General features: G+C 40.0%; 1 protein-coding gene across 1 annotated transcript; it reads right to left on the bottom strand.

The window, feature by feature from the left end:
* Positions 1-14,572: 14,572 nt before the first annotated feature.
* On the bottom strand, positions 14,573-17,896 carry LOC129689845 (cell surface glycoprotein CD200 receptor 2-like). Its single transcript, XM_055625244.1, has 4 exons — positions 17,890-17,896; positions 15,528-15,845; positions 15,166-15,414; positions 14,573-14,691 (listed from the first exon to the last, which is right to left on the bottom strand). The coding sequence occupies exons 1-4, from the start codon at positions 17,894-17,896 to the stop codon at positions 14,573-14,575; spliced, it is 693 nt and encodes a 230-aa protein (XP_055481219.1).
* Between the last annotated feature and the right edge of the window lie 3,004 nt (positions 17,897-20,900).

The raw sequence follows: 20,900 nt of genomic DNA, 5'->3' as shown, positions 1-20,900 counted from the left end.
ACCGGACCTTAAGCAGTCTCCAAAAGTTAGATATGAGGTAACAAAAATAATTATACCTGTATTTTGATGCTTCTGTCTCTTGACAGCCAGAACAAATCTCCCTAAAGCTACAAATAGGTTGTTTCCATTGATTCATAAACTAAGCCTAGCGCATTTTCCTACACATGTGTACTAACAAAGTATATGAATATTCAACATATTGTGCTTCATTATTATTTCTTATATGTTGTGGTTTTGACACTCCCCCTCCTCCCTATAACCCCCTCTTTGTGTGTTTTTCTAGAGGATCAAAGTAAGAAACTTCTGAAAAGTACCATCCATCTGGTAAATCATGATTCAGGAGAGAAGACTGTCACCTTAGCCAATGAATATGTCACCCACCTCAGAAATATGTTGCAGAATATTTTATCCCATTGTGAACCCCAAAATGTGTATGGCTGTGTTTTGACTGCATGTTTATTTTTGCCCATAGATACCAGAAAAGGGTGTGGGATAACCTGGAACTGGAATTACCAACAGTTGTAAGCTGTCATGTTGATGCTAGAAACAGAACTCGGGTCCTTTGAAAAAGCAGCTAGTGCTCTTAAACTCTAAGCTGTCTCTCCAGGTCCAGCTAAAAAATTTTTAATTCATTTTTCTTCCATGTAAGATACATACTTACGTGTATATTCATGGAAAAGCATTCAGCTAAAACTAACAGTATATGTGACCAATAAAAAGTAAGGCACTTATGTTTTTATGTGTTCTTTGAAGTTCATATAAAATCATGTCTCATTTTCACAAAAATAAAATGGCATTTAAAAATTAAGGACATTAAATGTCTGAAGACAGATTTTACAACATTTCTTCAGTAAATGGAATTGATCATTGTTGCTGTCTCCCAGAGCCTTCTATTTGCTATATCAAAGTAGTACATGACATTTCAAGGGAATGGTGTGGCTCAAATGTAAAACATCCTCAACAAGCTCATGTTTTTGGTGTTCCCTATTCCCCATCTGCTGCTAATATTTGGGAGAAAAAGCTACTTGGCAGAATCAGCTCAGTTGAGGCAGGCCTGCTTTGAAGGGTGTAACAGGATCCATGCTCTGGTTCCCTCTCTCTTTCTTACTCTGATATGATGTGAAGATTCTCCACACACAATCCTGCTATCATAACAGCATGCTTCTCCTCCCAAGATGGACTGAACTTTTCTGGAACAGTGAGGCCAAACAGACCTTGACTCTCTCAAGTTATTCTGTCTGATACTATGACACAGAGACGCAAGAAGCAACTATTATGGGCAGAATTTATTTTTGCTTCATTGTTTCAGAGGACTAAGCACATCAGGGCAGGAAGGGTGTCACCCAGTGGAGCCATTCAGGCCAACATGGGTCAGAAGATGGAGAAAGGGAAAATGCCAGCATGCTACTTGCTCTTTCCTGTCTCTTTCATTCAGCCAGTGCTGCGGTGCTGCTAGCAATCAGTCAGTATGACTCTTTCTTGTCAATTAATCTTCTGGGAAAGACCTCACACATACTTCAGTCTCCAAAGGACACTTAATCCAGCCAAGATGAAAATGAAAGCATCTTACAAATCAATAAGTAAAAAGAAAGGAAATCAATGAGAAACTTGAAACCCCCAGAGAAGAACCCAGAAAACATTAAAGTTCTGTAAGCTAAACTAATATTTAGTGTAGGTAGAAAAATCCAAATGCTCAGTGAAGGCTAAAAGCTGCAATGTCTTTATATCAAAACCAATGTCTCCATGATGTCATCTGTGGGAGCACTTCAGAGCACTAACTCTTTAGACCCCTCAGTCCTTCTGCTCTACTCACATCGACGCCCACTGTACTTCTTCTGCTGCTCACAAGCAACTATGTGATTCTGTATTTTTACACGTAGGCGCCTTCATTTATAATGTCCTCTTATTACTGTATCAGAATTAAATCTTTAAGTTTGTAACAGACTTCTCAAAGCTCTCTCTAGATCACCCCACACACAACATTCCCATCCACCATTTATGAGCCATTGCGTCGGTAAGTCCACAGTTCTACTGTATCAGTCCAAAGAAATATGTCAAAACAATAGTTAAAGGGAACAGAAGAGGGGAAGGCCACCCTAAAAAAGCACAAAGCACATGATTCTGATATTTTAAAGGAAGAGAAGAAACAAAGGAACTATTTTTTTTTTTTTAGAAATATGATCATCAAAGTTAATTTTCAATGAGAAATAAAAACAGACTGCAGACAATTACAAAGAAATCCATGATCTTAGCATTAAGTAGAAAGAAGTGTATGTGCCTGTGGAAATTTTGAAATAAATGCAAGGTCAGAAGAGGATGGGATTGCCATCTTTCAAAGGAATATATTTTCGATTCAAAAAGCAGAGTCGACTGATGGCATTCACGGCATTATATATTGCACTCCAATTCTTTGGCGAGTCTATTTAAACTATACGAAAAAAACCAAGAGGACAATTAATCTGAAACCATTCTCAGTGCAACATCTGGAGAAGAGAAACATGAAAAAAAAGGAACTGCAATAAATGGAAATAAGAATGAAAAAAAACAGTCTAAGTCAATTTGGATTTTGGAAGAGATAATTCAGTGAGTGAAGACGTTTTGATGACTGAGTAGTATTCCGTTGTGTAAATGTACCACATTTTCATCATCCATTCTTTCACTGAAGGACATCCTGGCTGTTTCTAGTTTCTGGCTATTACAAAATGGACAGGCCACTTTGGTCTGCATCAGACAGTAGCCTGAGAAGACTGTACTAGGATTTGAAGTCTTTATGGTAAGAGATCACTGGAAAATATTAACAACAACTGAGCTCCTGCACCCCTGCTGGCATGATTGCTTCCCCTCATGCAATTTTAGATTGCATGAGGAAACTAACAAAAGGCAGATGCTTCTTGCTGGACTGGGAATTGTTTAGTCATTCTTTCTAGTCCCAAGGCATTTACTGTATCCTTTTGGAGCTGACATTGTAGGCGGTTGCTTGGTATTAACTTTCTTATACATACTTTTGCAATCAATATAGGTAGGTAGATGATAGATAGATAGATAGATAGATAGATAGATAGATAGATAGATAGATATAGATGATATGTGTAGACATATGTAGACACAGATACATCAATATAGAGATATATTTTCTGTGTGATACGAAAAGTATGATCTGAGAGTGATTTTTAGTAGTTAAGGCTGGAACAAAAGAAATTGGATTTCTCCAGCCAGCTGTCAAGGGAATTGGTACTATCTGGCAAATGACTGCCAATAGAACAGCATACTTTATGAAATTATTCTTTTTTAGCAAAATCAAGTACATGGAAAGACATAAGTATGCTCATCAAGTTTCTGGCATGGGTGCATCATGATATATAAACATGCATTAGTGTGTACACATATACATATATGTATGATGTACATATGTAGTAAAAAAAAAAAAGGAAAGTGTTTTTCACATAGATAGAGAGATAGGAGGATGGAGGGTTGGACAAGGCAGCTGTGTAGCCTTTTACTATTTCAGTCTAACACCACATCAAAAAATGGCAGTGGGAAGTGAGTAGACAAGTCAAATTTGTCATTCTCATGAGTGATGTTTTCAATTCCTTTGCCCCGCCACCCCCAATCACATCTTTCATGCAAGCCCATAGCAGTGATTATTCTCCCCAATCCTGCAACACAGACAAGTCCTCAAATGTCTAAGGATAATTTAACTACTGAATCATCTATTCACATCAGATTGCAAGCGTTTTCCCACCACAAGCCTTCCTTAACCCTACACAAGCAACAGTTCTAAAGTTGTCAGGAGATGACTCTCTATTCCATTACTACTGTCAGCTGAAGCTGTTTACCTTGAAGGGAGGAACAAAAGTAATCTATCACATGCACATAAATAGAACAAAACCAACTTTGATGAAGTAAACGTCCCAGGTGACCTTTAAGTATTTGTTTCAATTAGAAGTAAACTCAGCTATGTGCAAAGTAAAAGCTAAAATAGCAGGGCTGTGAGAACCGTAGTTTAGCCTCTCTCACACTAAGACAACAAATAGAGTGTCTAAGGCTGGTGGGGCAACTCTGTGGTCAGCAGCCACAGTCCCTTTGTTGCTCTGTTTTTTCTACTTTAACTAGTAGCTTCCACCCTCAGTGTTATCCATGGCTCAAATTCAGTCTGGGACCTCCAGGCATCACACCAGGACTGCAGCTCCACAGATAAGTTAGAAAACAAAAGAAAATCTTCCCTTGTCTTTAAAGGGCTGTCCTAAAAAGATCACGCATCTCATTTTCCAGACCTAATGATCAGGTTAGATGAAAGAAAACTGAAATAGACTAGTAGCTATGTCTGTGCTCACAGTATTGGAGTTATGATATTGAGCAATGTGTGAGTAACTTGCAAAATTGGAGTTACGTTGTTGGCCAATGTATGAGTTACTTAATTCCACAAATGTGCTACATGATAAGCAACCACAGGAACTGTGTGGTAGAGACTGATCATTTGTCTGGGATCAGTGCAGGCTCATGTCTGACGATCCTGACTGACTGAGCTTCCCAAAGTGTCTAAGGGAAAACTGACTCCTGGATCCATCAGCCAGTTCATCGGAGTCAGAATATCTGGACTGACATGGATCGTCTATGTTCTCTTCTCATCCTCCGGCTGGTCAGCACTCTATTGTCCGATAGAATGGAAAGAAGAAACACTCAGAACATCTGAAGATCAAACTCAAAATTGGTGCACCGCCATTTATGTATTCTTTTTTGGTGAAAAAAAAAAGTATTTGGAGTAGATAAAATGAGTCCATAAGCTCTGGATGGAAAGAACTTTGAGATGTACTGAAAAGAAAATGACTGGAGAAGTGGGTTGAAGATTCAGTTGTGAAGAGAATTGTCTCCCACAAGTAGAATAGGAAAGACTGACAATGAACCAAACATCTTGTAAACTCTGCCCCAATTTTTTCTAGTCTGCTACAGAATGTTATTACTAGATCTCTTCCCCTTCTACTTCCTGCCTTAAACATGAGATGTTGCAATAAAATAAGTAAAAGGAGCTTAGACTTTAGATGATTTTGAGCGACAATTACTAATTACTTACTGCTTGACACTTAGTGAGTTTCTACTGTTAAAGAAAACCATTAGCCATGGTATTAGCATTGTTCCTGCTCTTTATTATGTGTAGATATTTGCTAAGTGTGCAGCAACCCTCATTCTTTTTCTTCAAGTCCAGTAGCCTGCAATGTCTATACTTCCTACCAGTTAGTGTGGTATTATAACAAAATACTTGACAGTTGAATCTGAGCAGATGGGTTTACTACTCCAGGCCTGGTCCATAAATTATCCCACAGTCCTCTCCTCTCCCTAGTCATCTACTGAATAGAAACTACTCTGAGAGGGCAGGAGAGGAGAACCTCCCTTATCAGTGGACTGGGGGAGGGGCATGGGTGGGAAAGAGGGAAGGATATTGGGATTGAGAGGGTAGGTTGGAGGGAGCTACAGGGCGGGAAACAAAGTGAATAAACTGTAATTAATAAAAATAAATTTTTAAAAAATGTGCAAAAAAAAAAAGAAAGAAACTACTCTGAGAACAGAGCCATAAACTAAAACAGTAGCTTAGAGCAACACCCCACTACCCTCTGCCCTGGCCTCATCAATGACATTAAACTGTGACATGGCTGAATTAAACTTTTAAAGCGCCATCTGAGGCTACCATCCTTGTAACCTCAGGTATCAGGTATTCATTTTCTCCTTAGAATTTTACTAAAAATGAATTAGCTGAAGTCATGAGTCACTTTGCCTAAAATATGATTCTTTAAACTAATAACATTTTTAAAAAGGGATTACTATCTATGTCAAGTGAAGACAATGTCTTGGATTATTGGTTTGGGGATTAGCCATTGTCTTACCCTTACCCACAGTGATTCATCCCCACCCCGGGAAGTCAGAATGCAGACAGCAAAAGGACCTGAGATACCATCACTCTACACAAGAAGGGGATTTTCAATCTTATCTAAATGACACAGGCACTGCACTTTTTAACTTCTCCTAACAAGAGGTAATAAAAAAATAACACATGGATGCTGGTCATGCATTCAATGATTAATACAAAAAACAACTGTCATGCTACTTGGTCATAAGCAAGCAAAGAAAAGAAGGACAGATAATGGCTGGGCTCCACTGTTCAAAAAAGTCAGATGCGAGGGCCAAGATGGTGGCGCCGGGAGAACACCGTGTCTGAGAAGCAGGACAACACACTCCGTGCAGCGACCAGGAGACTGAACTCTGGGCCCTGAAACAACAGCTATCGTGTTTCCCAGGTGAGGGAGGCTCCCACAGCGTGGGAATCGGTCGGGTCCACTCTCGGCTGCCCAGCCAGAACCTGGAAGAGAACCCGGCTAATGCGGGCTTTGGGTCTCCGGGCTGGTGCCGCAAGCCTGCTTGTCCCGATCACTTTCCCAGGCTGATTGGTGGACACAAGGGTGCCTGAGGCTGAGAGTCCCAGTCGCAAAAAAAACCCACGGGGAAGGAAAGTTGCCAGACTGGTCACAGGTCACGCAGTCTTTCCCTGGAAGGTCTCTCCAACCACGGGTACCTGCCGCCATCACAATTGAGCTCCTGCCGCACACGGATCTCAGCTGCGCGCCCAGCTCAAAATCCCTACTCCATCTTGGGAGGAGGCAGGAGGCGTCCAGCAGAATCTGCCACAGACCACATTGTCTGTACCCCAACCCGAGATCGGGGCTGAGAAAACTCAATCCTTTCGGGCACTCCCCCAAACGCCACCATAACCCTGCCACAGCGGAGCAGAAGGATAAAGAGGCGCACAGCGACTTCACAGTGCCGGAACTCCAGTGCTGCCAGCTGCTCCTAGCAAACAAACTACAGCTCGGGATCTGGGACTGTGGTCATTCTACACGTCCTGAGATTGTCCTGGGTCCAGCGCAATAAGGTCTAGCAGCAAGTTCTATCACTGGCGCCCCCCCCCGACCCCTGGCAGAGAAACGCTGCCAGCTCAGGGCTCAGGATCCGACTGAGAAGCCCCAACCCCTGCTGGCACTCCCCTGAGAGCACCTCCATAAGCTTGCCCTAGCAGAGGAGAAGGTCAGAGGGGAAGGACAGAGAGGCAGCCTCTCAAGGACACAGCACCCTCTCTCCAGTGGCCCCTAGCAGAGAAACCCAAGCTCTGGATCTGAGGACACTCAACCCTACCTGGTACTCTCTTGGGATCAGCAAACATAGATTCTACCGCTAGGCTGCTTCTGGCAGAGAGATCTGGGCCCGGGATCTGGGATTGAGTACACTCATCCTAACTCTTTCCCGTGCCACCCAGGGACCAGTCAACATAACCCCCCCTGGCAGAGGGAAAGGACAAAGAGGCAGCACACAGGAAAGGTGGACACCGAGTCCTGTGGCCACAGTGTCACAGAGCTGACTGTTAGCCTACCCGTGCACTTCTGCAGCAGGACCAAAACAGAGAGTAGTGAGCAAGGGGAACCCCTGTGCATTCCAACTGGTCCTGCAAGAGAGTGAGTGAGCCTTCTAGGGAGAGATTGTCCCAGACCCAGGGCCTCTCCACAAAAGCAACCAGACAAGATACCTGCCACCCACACCCCTAGTGTGGGCATCATAGGGATTCTTGGGATAGCGACCCCAACATTGAAGCCTCTGCCTTGCGGGTCCACCAGGGTAATCCAAGCAAACAATCCCTGGATCTCAGTCAGAACTGCGTAATAGTGGCTTGCAGGCCACTGCAATAGTCAGAGAATCCACGCATGCACACTGCGCCCACTAAAAGCGCACGCGAATTCTTGCCAGCGTCACATTCTTTACTTAGGCAAAACTGAAAATACAGTGCACACTCCCAAAGCAGTGAACCTCTCTCATCTTCCTGAAAAAACAGTCCAGAAAACAGAAAGAGAGGATCATAGCCCAAACTACAATCTTGAGGAACAACCAGTGAGGATTATAAATAACCAGATGGCTAGAGGCAGAGGTAAGAACACTCCCAACAAAAATCAGGACATAATAACCTCACCAACAACCCCACAAAACGATGGACACTTCAATTCACTAGATATACAAAAAAACGACCTCAAAACTATGTTTCTCCAGCTATTAGAGGCCCATAAAGATGAAATGAACAAAGCCCTCAGAGAAATAACCAAAGAAATCGAGACTAACAAGAGGAAACAAATCGTGCTCTCAGAGAAATGACCACGAAAATTGAGGCAAACAGAGAAGAAATGCACAAAGCTCTCAAAGAAATGTCCACACAAATGAAGGCAAATAAAGAAGAAATAAACAAAGCTCTCATAGAAATACAGGCAATTATACCCAAAGAAGTAGAGGCACAATTAGTGATACATAGAGAGGAAACGGACAAAAAAATAGAAGCTATCATTGAAAAGCAGGATTCCACATTCAAACAGATGAAGGAAATGGTGCAAGACATGAAAACAGAATTAGAATCAATAAAGAAAACACAAATAGAGAAAAACCAGGAGCTGGAGAACATAGAGAAAAGATCAGGAACTACAAAGGTAAGCATCACCAACAGAATACAAGAGATGGAAGAAAGAATCTCAGGAGCCGAAGATACACTTGCGGAAATTGACATGTCTCTCAAAGAAAAAATAAAATCAGAAAAGTTCCAAACACAAAACTTCCAAGAAATCAAGGACACCATGAAAAGACAAAACCTAAGAATAATAGGAGTAGAAGAAAAAGAAGACATCAGGCTCAAAGGTCCGGAAAATATTTTCAAGAAAATTATAGAAGAAAACTTTCCCAACTTAAAGAAGGGGATGGCCAAAAACATACAAGAGGCCTACAGAACACCAAGTAGACTAGACCAGAAAAGAAATTCTTCACATCACATCATAGTCAAAACACTGAACCTACAAAACAAAGAAAAAATTCTAAAAGCAGCAAGGGAAAAAGGCCAAGTAACATATGAAGGTAGACCTATGAGAATCACACCAGTTTTCTCAACAGAAACTATGAAAGCCAGAAGGGCCTGGACAGAAATCATACAGTCCTTAAGGGACCACAGATTCCAACCCAGACTACTATACCCAGCAAAACTTTCAATCAACATAGACGGAGAATTCAAGATATTCCAAAATAAAACCAAATTTAAACAATATCTACATAGTAACCCAGCTCCACAGAAGTTACTAGAAGGGAAACTCCAAACCAAAGAAAACAACTACATCGAAGGAAACAGAGGAAATAGATAACTACACAAAAAAAAAAAAAGAAGACAAGCAAAGAAACTCAGTGACACCACCAACACCACATCTAAAGTAAGTAACAATTGTTGGTCACTAGTTTCTATCAACATCAACGGACTCAACTCCCCAATTAAAAGACACAGACTAACAGAACGGTTGCAGAAACAGGATCCATCATTCTGTTGCATCCAAGAAACACACCTATGCAACAAAGATAAACATTACCTCAGAGTAAAGGGCTGGAAAAATGTCTTTCAAGCAAATGGTTCCAGAAAACAAGCGGGAGTAGCCATCCTAATATCTAATAAAATAGACTTTCAACCCAAGTTAATCAAAAAAGATAAGGACGGCCACTATATTCTCATCAAAGGAAAAATCCACCAAGAGGACATCACAATTTTGAATATCTATGCCCCAAATACAAGAGCACCTACATTCATAAATGAAACAATATTAAAGCTTAAATCACACATTGATCCTAAAACCCTAATAGTGGGAGACTTCAACACTCCACTCTCACCAAGGGACAGATCAACTAGACAGAAAACAAATAGGGAAATAAAAACACTTACAGAGACCCTAAATCAAATGGACCTAATAGACGTCTACAGATCTTTTCATCCAAACTCAAAAGAGTATACCTTCTTTTCAGCACCGCATGGAACCTTCTCCAAAATAGACCATATAGTTGGTCATAAAGCAAGCCTCAACAGATACAAAAAGATTGAAATAATCCCTTGTATTCTATCTGACCACCATGGACTTAAGCTGGACCTCAACAACAACAGAAATAACAAACAGCCTACATGCACATGGAAACTGAACAACTTGTTACTCAACGACAGCTGGGTTAAGGAAGAAATAAAGAAAGAAATTAAAGACTTCCTAGAATTCAATGAAAATGAAGGCACAACATACCCAAATTTATGACACACATTGAAAGCAGTGCTCAGGGGAAAATTTATAGCACTAAGTGCCTGCAAGAAGAAATTCGTAACATCACATACAAACAACTTAATGGCCCAACTAAAAACCCTAGAAAAAAAAGAAGCAGATACACCCAAGGGGAGCAGAGGACTGGAAATAATCAAACTTAGGGCTGAAATCAATCAATTAGAAACAAATAAAACTATTCAAAGAATCAATGAAACAAAAAGCTAGTTCTTTGAGAAAATCAACAAGATAGACAAACCCTTAGCCAAACTAACTACAAAGCAGAGAGAATCTATCCAAATCAACAAAATCAGAGATGAAAAGGGTGACATAACTACAGACACAGAGGAAATTCAAACAGTCATTAGGTCATACTACAAAAGCCTATATGCCACAAAATTTGAAAACCTAAATGAAATGGACAATTTTCTTGATAGATTCCAACATTAAGTCAAGATCAGGTAGAAAGACTGAACAGCCCTATATCCCCCAAGGAAATTGAAGGAGTCATTCAGAGTCTCCCCTCCAAAAAAAGCCCTGGGCCAGATGGTTTCAGGGGGAATTCTACCAGACCTTCAAAGAAGTGCTCACAACAATTCTCCTCAAACTATTCCATAAAATAGAAACAGAAGGTACATTACCAAACTTATTCTATGAAGCAACAGTCACCCTGATACCTAAACCACACAAAGACCCAACAAAAAAAGAGAACTTCAGACCTATCTCTCTTATGAACATTGACGCAAAAATACTCAGTAAAATACTTGCAAACCCAATCCAAGAACACATCAAAGATATCATCCACCACGACCAAGTAGGCTTCATCCCAGGCATGCAAGGGTGGTTCAACATACTGAAATCCATCAATGTAATCCACCACATAAACAAACTGAAGGAGAAAAACCACATGATCATCTCCTTAGATGCTGAAAAAGCATTTGACAAAGTCTAACAACCCATTCATGTTTAAAGTCTTGGAGAGATCAGGAATACAAGGCACATATCTAAACATAGTAAAGGTGATATACAGCAAGCCTATAGCCAACATCAAACTCAATGGAGAGAAGCTTAAATCAATCCTACTGAAATCAGGGACAAGACAAGGCTGCCCACTCTCTCCCTACCTTTTCAACATAGTACTTGAAGTCCTAGCCAGAGCAATAAGACAACTAAAGGAGATCAAGGGGATACAAATCGGAAAGGAAGAGGTCAAAGTGTCACTATTCGCAGATATGATAGTATATATGAGCGACCCAAAAATTCAACCAGAGAACACCTCCAACTGATAAACACCTTCAGCAAAGTGGCAGGATACAAAATCAACTCAAAAAAAATCAGAAGCCCTCCTCTATACCAAAGACAAAAGGGCCGAGAAAGAAATTAGGGAAACAACACCCTTCACAATAGCCACTAATAACATAAAGTACCTTGGGGTGACACTAACCAAGCAAGTGAAAGACCTGTTTGAGAAAAACTTCAAGTCTCTGAAGAAAGAAATTGAAGAAGATCTCAGAAGATGGAAAGATCTCCCATGCTCATGGATTGGTAGGATTAACATTGTGAAAATGGCCATCCTGCCAAAAGCAATCTACAGATTCAATGCAATTCCCACAAAAATACCAACTCAATTCTTTACAGACCTTGAAAAAAAGATTCTCAACTTCATATGGAGAAACAAAAAACCCAGAATCTCCAAAACAATCCTGTACAACAACAGATCATCTGGAGGTATCTCTATCCCCGATCTCAAGTTGTACTACAGAGCAATAGTAATAAAAACTGCATGGTATTGGCATAAAACAGAAAGGAAGATCAATGGAACCGCATAGAAGACCCAGAAATAAACCCACACACCTATGAATATTCGATTTTTGACAAAGAAGCCAAAACCATTCAATGGAAAAAAAGACAGCATCTTCAACAAATGGTGCTGGGCCAACTGGATGTCCACATGCAGAAAAATGGAAATAGATCTATATTTATCACCCTGCACAAAACTAAAGTCCAAGTGGATCAAAGACCTCAACATAAAACCAGATACTCTAAATCTGTTAGAAGAAAAAGTGGGGAACAGCCTAGAACTCATTGGCACAGGAGACAACTTCCTGAACAGAACACCAACAGCACAGGCTCTAAGAGCAACAATCAATAAATGGGACCTCATGAAACTGAAAAGCTTCTGTAAAGCAAAGGACACTGTCATCAAAACAAAACGCCTGCCTACAGATTGGGAAAGAATCTTCACTAACCCTTTTTCTGACAGAGGACTAATATCGAGTTATATACAAAGAACTAAAGAAGCTGAAAAGCAGCAAACCAAGTAATCCACTTAAAAAATGAGGAACAGAGCTAAACAGAGAATTCTCGACAGAGGAATATCGAATGGCAGAGAAACACTTAAAGAAATGCTCATCCTCATTTGCCATCAGGAAAATGCATATCAAAACGACCCTGAGATATCACCTTACACCCATCAGAATGGCCAAGATGAAAAACTCAAGGGACAACACATGCTGGAGAGGTTGTGGAGAGAAGGGAACCCTCCTCCACTGCTGGTGGGAATGTAAACTTGTACAACCACTCTGGAAATCTATCTGGTGCTTTCTAAGACAATTAGGAATAGTGCTTCCTCAAGACCCAGCTATACCACTGCTAGGTATATACCCAAAGTTTGCTCAAGTACACAAAAGGGATATTTGCTCAACCATGTTTATAGCAGCTTTATTTGTAATAGCCAGAACCTGAATACAACCCAGATGTCCATCAACAGAGGAATGGGTACAGAAATTGTGGTATTTTTACACAATAGAATACTACTCAGCAATCAAAAAGGAGGAAATCATGAAATTTGCAGGCAAATGGTGGGATCTAGGAAAGATCATCATGAGTGAAATATCCCAGAAGGAGAAAGACAAACACAGTATATACTCACTTATATAGACCTATAAGATATGACAAACATAATGAAATCTATACACCTAATGAAGATAATCAAGAGAGCAGACATGGGGTAAGATTATCAATCCTCGTTTAGAAAGACAGATGGGATGCACATTGAACATATGACAGGAGTCTACTGAGTGCATTTGAAAGACTCTAACTAGCAGTGTTTTCAAAGCAAAGACTCATGACCAAACCTTTGGTAGAGTACAGGGAATCATAAGAAAGAAGGGGAGTTAGTCTGATGGGGAAAGGATAGGAGCTCCACAAGGACCAAATATATCTGGGCACAGGGTCTTTTCTGAGACTGACATGCAACTAAGGACCATGTATGAATATAACCTAGAACCTCTGCTCAGATGTAGCCTGTGGTAGCTCAGTAACCAATTGGTTTCCCATAGTGAGGGGAACAAGGACTATTTCTAACAGGAACTCAATGACTGGCTCTTTGGCCACCCCACCCCCCAAGGGAGGAGCAGTCCTGTTAGGCCACAGAGGAGAGCTTTGCAGCCAGTCCTGAAGATACCTGATAAAACAGGATCAGATGAATGGGGAGGAGGTCCCCCCTATCAGTGGACTTGGCAAGGGGCACGGTGGAGATGAGGGAGGGAGGGAGGGACTGGGAGGGAATGAGGGATCGGGACATGGCTGGGATACAGAGTTAATAAAATGTAACTGATAAAATAAAATAAATTTTAAAAAAAAAAGCCAGATGCTGAAGATGATGGTTGGCAGGGAACCTGGCAGTGCAACATTTATGATCACATACAATGAATCTAGGAACAAGAAGTTGATGGACGGCATTCTAAGAGGACTTGGGCAAAGGAAAATCACCCAGCACTGTTGTTCAACTTTTGCTAAGCCATCTTCTTCTCTGGCCTGAGAAGTGGGGAAGGGAAAGAGTAGATGGATCATGCAGAGCATATGTGATGGTAAGCACCAAGCTTTGCATAGATTTTCATACTGCATGGCTTCCACCTGTTGCATGAATTCTAACAAACATGAAGACATCAGGAACAGGTAAGCTGGATTTCAACCAGAAACTTGATTGCAAATGGCTGTTTTTATGCATTGTGTCTACAAAATAGGCTTCCAAAAATGTGGATTTTCATATTCTAGAAATGCATAAAACAAAAACAAACACCATAAGTACAATTGATCGGGAATGAACAGAAGAAAACAGAAATCTAAAACTTCTAAACAAACTCTTATAATGTTCCAACAACTTTATTTCTAACTTGAAATCCTAAAAGAGGGGGCCAGGATAGGTGCTTCCTTGGTCATAACTGCAGCAAGGCAGACGCTCTTTCCAGAGCTGTGGGCACCTGTGCTTGGGCTCCACTATTCAAAAAGCCTGATGCTGAAAAGGGGCTGGCAGAACACCCATGTGAGGCCACATAACACACTTTGCCATTCCACTGTGAACACCAACTTAGGACAATGTGTTGGTGGGTTTTTTTTCTACTGAGACTTAACATTTCAGGTTTAGATTCCTACCTGAGATTAATTCTCTTCTTGAAAAATCCAAATCCTATGATGAACAGAACAATCCCCAAAAGGCTACATTTCACATAAAGAATGGTCAGCAAGGAATGCAGGGAGAAGGGAGTAACTGTAAATACAGGCAAGGGTAGAAAGTCAAGTCAGTTTGATAAGTTCTAAAGAAGAAATTAGAGGCAAACAGTTTTAAAGTCATTATAAATACTCCTAAAGTTTTAGGTAATTTTAAAAATCAGAAAATCTTACCAACTATAATTCAAATAAAACTCATCCTCTTATTTTAAGATCAAGTCTAGTTTTTGTGCTTGATAGACATCAGCAAACATTTTGAAATAATTAAATACACATTAAGTATTATTAATACTTCCCAGTTATATAAGGGGAAAAGTTCCCATGCTAATAGACAGATAAGCAAATAATACGTGCATATATTTGTACTTACATACATATACAGACAAACAAACAAAAATAAATAAATAAATAAATAGACAGATAGATAGATAGATAGATAGATAAATAAATAAATAAATAGATAAATAAATAAATAAATAAATAAAGGCGAAAAATTTAAAGCTGTGCTCTTCACCTCTACTCAGTTCTATGGACAGAGTCCAGTTGCCAGCCGAATGGGAGACAGAGCAGACCACAGCAGACACACTGTTCTGCTCCCAGTGGCATGTGCTCCTGACAGTCACGGTGCCATTGCTGTGTGGTTCACTCTTAGTGGCACAATCCCCATCTGGAGTCCAGAAGATCTGCGCAGCCGGCTTGCCTGCACTTGCCTCGCACACTGCGGTTCTATTTTCACCTAGAATTAGGGTTACTTCAGGGGGGACTGTAGAGATAGAAGGGGAAAAATATTAAGTTGTGTCACAAATTACAAAGACATTTGTTTCTATCTAAAATCTGGTGACCTGAAATACCATACTATGTAATAGTGTCACTTACCTAGCACTTGGAGGTCATGTCCTTGTTGGAAATACCCATCAGCTACTGCTATCTCACATGAGTAATATCCAGCATGCTCAAGGGCCACTGTGGTGATCTGCAGCTCAGGACTCAGGTCAGGTGTGGAGGCCCAGGTGATTCTCCTGTCGGTACAGTTGTTTTCCCTGGTCTCCTTTGTGTCTGCTTTGTAGGCTATTATGCAGACAGGTCCGGCTCTGGGGGCTATCATCCATGTTATTACTACAGCCTTTGTCAGTGTAACAGGAGGGCAGCTCAGCAGAACCTTCTTACCCATCTGTACAGTTACTGTAGTGTTAGCTGGACACACACAAAGAGAATGAGAAAAGGAAACCTTGTGTGTTAAGTCTATATAACTTATGTTGAATTACACTAGAACATTGCAGCTTATGTTGAATTACACTAGAACATTGCTTGGCTGATGAAAATATTCCAGAAATATTAGATTTTTCTCACATTTATTTGTTTCTGTATGTTCAATCTATCATAATGAAATACATTATTCATCTCCTAATGTAAAAATTAAAAGCCTGTAGATTACACACACATCTTGTACCATAAAACCTCACATTGCCTGTATACTGACTGAAAGAGTCCATAATGGATACAAGTTTGCTGAGTGGTGATTACTTAACAACATCATCTGTTACAATCACCTGTGAGCAAAGTCAATGATGTCATCACCTTAACAGGAGCAGAAATAGCTGTGAACAAGCCTTGCTTACAATAAACATTGCATCAACTATCTCAACTCTCCTCCTTCAATGTCACTTGCCTTTTGGAGTACTGAAGTCCTCACAAGTCACATCCAACTGATGCTCATCTGACCAGATAAAGAAAGAAATGCTTCAGCACAGACCTGGGAGGGCTCTAACCCCACAGTCTTCCCATCACTCTAAGATGGCAAAGGTTTAGAAGCAAGTGTTCATAGGCCCTCACCACATAACACTAACATCACCAGATTCTCCTCCTCATCCTAAATCTGTCCAGCAGACAAGGAATTAATTTTTGTATGTTAACAAGATCAACTCTCATTCCCACAGTGTAGGCCACAAAATAAGGAAGAATATTACCTTCTGTAGGTAATGAACTCTTCTGTGTTGTTTGATTCACATCTGCACAATGTGACTCTAGAAAATATTTAAATACGTGTATTTAAATATTTAAATTATTGTAAGACTGTAATTTGAAATTGTATCATCACTGATATATCAACATCCTGAAAATTACAGTTATAAGATATCAATCAATTATTTCCCACTTAGGAGTGACTTTATTTTGACAAATAGTTTGTAGAGCAACTCTGCCTTCCTTCATCCAGCCCCTTGCCATGTTCAGTGTAAGCCCAAGAATTTGAAGTTTACAAAATTAGTAGCCAATCAAGTTCAAGAGCTTATAAAAAGAATTACACAACATGACTGCTGGGATATATCTCAGGCTTGCAAGGCTGATTCAACATACAGGGACCCATCACACCAACAGGCTAAGGAGAAAATTCATGATTATTATCGATAGACGCCAAAGAAACATTTGACCCAACCTACACTCACCCATGAAAATCTCTCAATAAATTATTCAATTACATTAAAAACCAGTTTGAAAAACTAGAAGGATTATTTGAATAAAGACTGCACAAGAATAATGATGGTCGAGTGGCCAGTAGACACATGGAAAGGATTAGTGACTATAAAGGAACGCCAACCAAGAACTCAGCACAGTCATCACTTCTACCTAGAAGCCTAAACAAAATGAAAATGACGGTGGCACGTGCGTGAGTGTGGAGTGGTGGCAGTGTCGGCTCTCACCAACCTGTGCAGATCTGTGTCTGTGAGACCTAGGATGTGAGGACCCTAAAAAACTGGGGAGGACTGTAGTTTAGTGCTTTAGACAACATGACTTCAGTTTCAGTGTAGTTTTATACATGAATGTAACAAAGTAAGCAATGATCCAAGGAAGGCTGAGTTCAAAAAAAAAAAAAAAAAGTAAAAAACACCAGTAAACACATAGTAAATATCGGCAGAGCAGCTTTCCCAGAATTTTTTCTCAGGACAGACCAATTTAAACACAATTGCCTGGCACATACTGTAAAATGTATCTGGAAAGCACAAAAGCAAGGCAGAAGGCCAGATCCAGATTCAGGGTGCACTTGGCACAGCACCCAGCATGTCCTTTCACCAGACTGTTCTGACACCCAAGAATAAGCATGTCTTATGAAGTCAACGTAAATGTTCCACACAGCAGGCACAAATCACATCCAAGATCAACCCAGGGAACAAAACACATCTGAGGGAAAAGGCCCTCTGCCTTTTTTTTTTTTTTCATGGAACCTCTCACAGTTCCTCACCTGTCATTCTTTTGACAATACACTCAAATGTAGCATCACTAGTAATAATGTAAAATACCACATATAATTACACCAAAGACTCCTGGAGGCAAAATATTATCTGCACACAACAGGGGAAGGAGAAGGAAGGAGAAGGGCGGTACTAGACTCTATATTAATAACAGAAAAATTCTTAAAACAAAACAGTATTACTAGTGATTTAAAAAACTGTAAAATGTTAATTGTCATAATTAAGTATATACCTAATAACGGAGCTTCAAACCATATGAATAAAAATTTAACTAAATTAAAGACTCATATACACTGTATCACAATCATAGATGTTTTGACACATCTTCCTTAGAAATAAACAGAAATAAATAAATGTAGTATACACATAGAATATATTAATAACAATATTAATTATAGTGACAAAAGACATACATAAGACAGTTCCAATATAAGTAATATGTATTTTTTTCAAGTGTTCTAGGTACATTTATCAAAGTTCATTATGTGCTGGATCACAGAACAAATTTCTACATTAAGAATGTTGAGGGGCCAGCAAGATGTCTCAGCAGGTAAAGTGGCGAAGACATGTGGCCAAGCCTGAGGACCTGAGTTTGAACCCTGTGACAGACATTGAAAATTTTAAGAACCTACAGTTGTCCTCTGACCACCACATAATGCAGTGTCATTGATGCATTCATATACTAAACGCATATGTATATAGTTTTCTAAAAAGTGAAGGAAACATGTTAATGTAATAACCACTCATGCTTTCTTAATTGATGAAAATGCTTTGTTAATAGTGTACTTGATCTCAGACTTAGATTTTAAACATTTTGAAGTGGAAAGGAATAAACAGGTATTTCTGTATTAAAATATAAGTCCATTTATTGTCACATTGATCAGTGTGCTTGGGGACCATGGTTCTGGTGAAACAGATCTAAGGACAAGAGGTCTGTCACTTTAGCGAGATGCTCACCTGTCGCCTCTTAGTTATTTCACTGACTCTGCCCCTTATCTTGCCTCTCTCCCTCCACTAGGAACTTCTGACACCTTTCCTTCAAACGCTTTAAGAAAGACCCTGCAATCGATGGCACCAATCCATACACTGACCTGCATCCAGACCACGGAATTCCTCTTCTCCTTATAGTGGAGGACTGTCCCCTCCTAGCTGATCAATGTGCCTCCACTTGGCTCTGCCCACCACTTCCCTTCTCAGATTGCTCTCTCTCTCTCTCTCTCTTTCTCTCTCTCTCTCTCTCTCTCTCTCTCTCTCCCTCCCTCCCTCCCTCTCACTCTTCCTCTTTCTCAATCTTAAAGATGGTGTAAGCAAGAAATCTACTAAAACATTTCCTTTCAGGCAGTCACTAAACATCCAATTCTTGATAATGACAAATAAAATCATCTCCTTGGTGTAATATTGGTAGAAAATCTGCTTTATGAACAATAATCAGCTTAAAAGTACTTTGCAGAGTGTTACAGAGTCCTATGAGCTGGCAGCAAAAGTCTATGCTTGTAATTCCAGGAGTCACAGGGATGAAGCAGGAGGATACCATAGCTCAAAGTGAGCCTGACAGAAAGTTTCATCTCCTAAAAAAACTCAAAATGTCAAACTTACCCAGCACCAAAATAGTGATGAAGATCAGTAACCTCAAAGCCAGAGTCCTCCTCAAAGCACACATCTGGAGTGGAATCTAGGTAAACAGAAATCATCATAAAGCTCTGGGTGGACTCAGTGATTCTCTCTGTTTAGGTCAACTTTGTTTGGGCTCACATCATCAGATTTAAGAGGGACTCTTCTTCCTCATTTTGCCTATCTTTATCTTCATCTCCATTCTACCTGCAGTTGAATGACTAAACGACACAGGAAAAGAAAACAACAGGGATGTTTGATGAGAGATAAACAGCCAAAGGGTAACTCATTCATTCCCTGTCAGTATTAAAACAGTAGGATAGACTTCATGGCAATCCCCTTTTTAACACACTATTTTCAAAAAGACATAATCATATATTGCATCATATATTGGAAAATGAGCAAGAATTGTGTGTATAGCTGATAAGTCTGTACACTATATGAAATTGGACAAACATTTCCAAAATATTCAATCCAAGGTGCTGACATTTTGCAACTCAAAATTCCCAATATGTTCTTCCTTGGTATTCCCTCTCAAGAAGCAAACACCATTTATCACCATTTGCTCATTTTGTAGGTTGATGAGCTCCACATAAATTAAATGCTCTACTGAGTTCATCCCCGTATGCTGGTTTGGACAAAGAATATATGGTAATTTAGTCATCAGTTTCTCTGTGAATTTGAATTACTCTGTTTGGTGACTAACACATACAAAGCTTTGATGAATATTCTTGATTTGCACATTTTTTAGTGTCTGTGTGCACCTATTTTTAGGATATATACCTACAAATAAAAGTGATGGATTATAGGCTAGAATGTGACTTTAAATAAATACTTCCTGTCATGAGTAAACTTGCCTGCATGGCTGAACCGTTTAATCTTAAAACTTTGTCCCCAAACCCAAGAATGTAGGCCTAAAAAAAAAGTGAAGCCATTTCATCTGTAGCTAATTAAAATAAAACTATTTAGGGTTGGCTAGATGAAGCCCTAGTTCAGTGTAACTGGCATTCACAGGAAAAAAGAATGATTGTAACCATGCCTATAGAAAAATGTTCCTGTGACAACAAAAGCTAAGACAGAGGTATGATTCTTCTACAAGTTAAGAAACACAAAGCTTTCCAGAAGCTAGAAAATAAGCAAGGACCAGCTTCTTCCTCTTCTTCCTTACTGTCTTAAAAAATATAGAGACCCTTGTAATAATAAACCATAGCAGAAAGACACTTGGAGAGATGAAAGGCAGAACTTACCGCTCACAGAAAAAGCTGCTATGCAGGGTCACGCAGCCTTACAGCCAACAACAGGGAAAAGCGAGCGGGAGAAGTATGGGACAGCTGATGTGTGCAAAGCAAGGTGGGACAAGCAGGCCTGGGGGTTGTCTCCTTAAAATAAC

The sequence above is a fragment of the Psammomys obesus genome, unplaced genomic scaffold (genome assembly GCF_907164565.1).
Source record: "Psammomys obesus unplaced genomic scaffold, mPsaObe1.curated_primary_1811, whole genome shotgun sequence".
Classification (NCBI taxonomy): Eukaryota; Metazoa; Chordata; class Mammalia; order Rodentia; family Muridae; genus Psammomys; species Psammomys obesus.
The sequence above is the reverse complement of the archived record's forward strand: the minus strand, read 5'-3'. Positions and strand labels throughout refer to the sequence as shown.

Coding starts and splice junctions, on each gene's coding strand:
- LOC129689845 (XM_055625244.1), bottom strand. Junction 15,415..15,527: donor ACATGACCTCCAAGTGCTAG/GTAAGTGACACT, acceptor CTATCTCTACAG/TCCCCCCTGAAGTAACCCTA. Junction 14,692..15,165: donor GTCCATAGAACTGAGTAGAG/GTGAAGAGCACA, acceptor CTGTATTTACAG/TTACTCCCTTCTCCCTGCAT.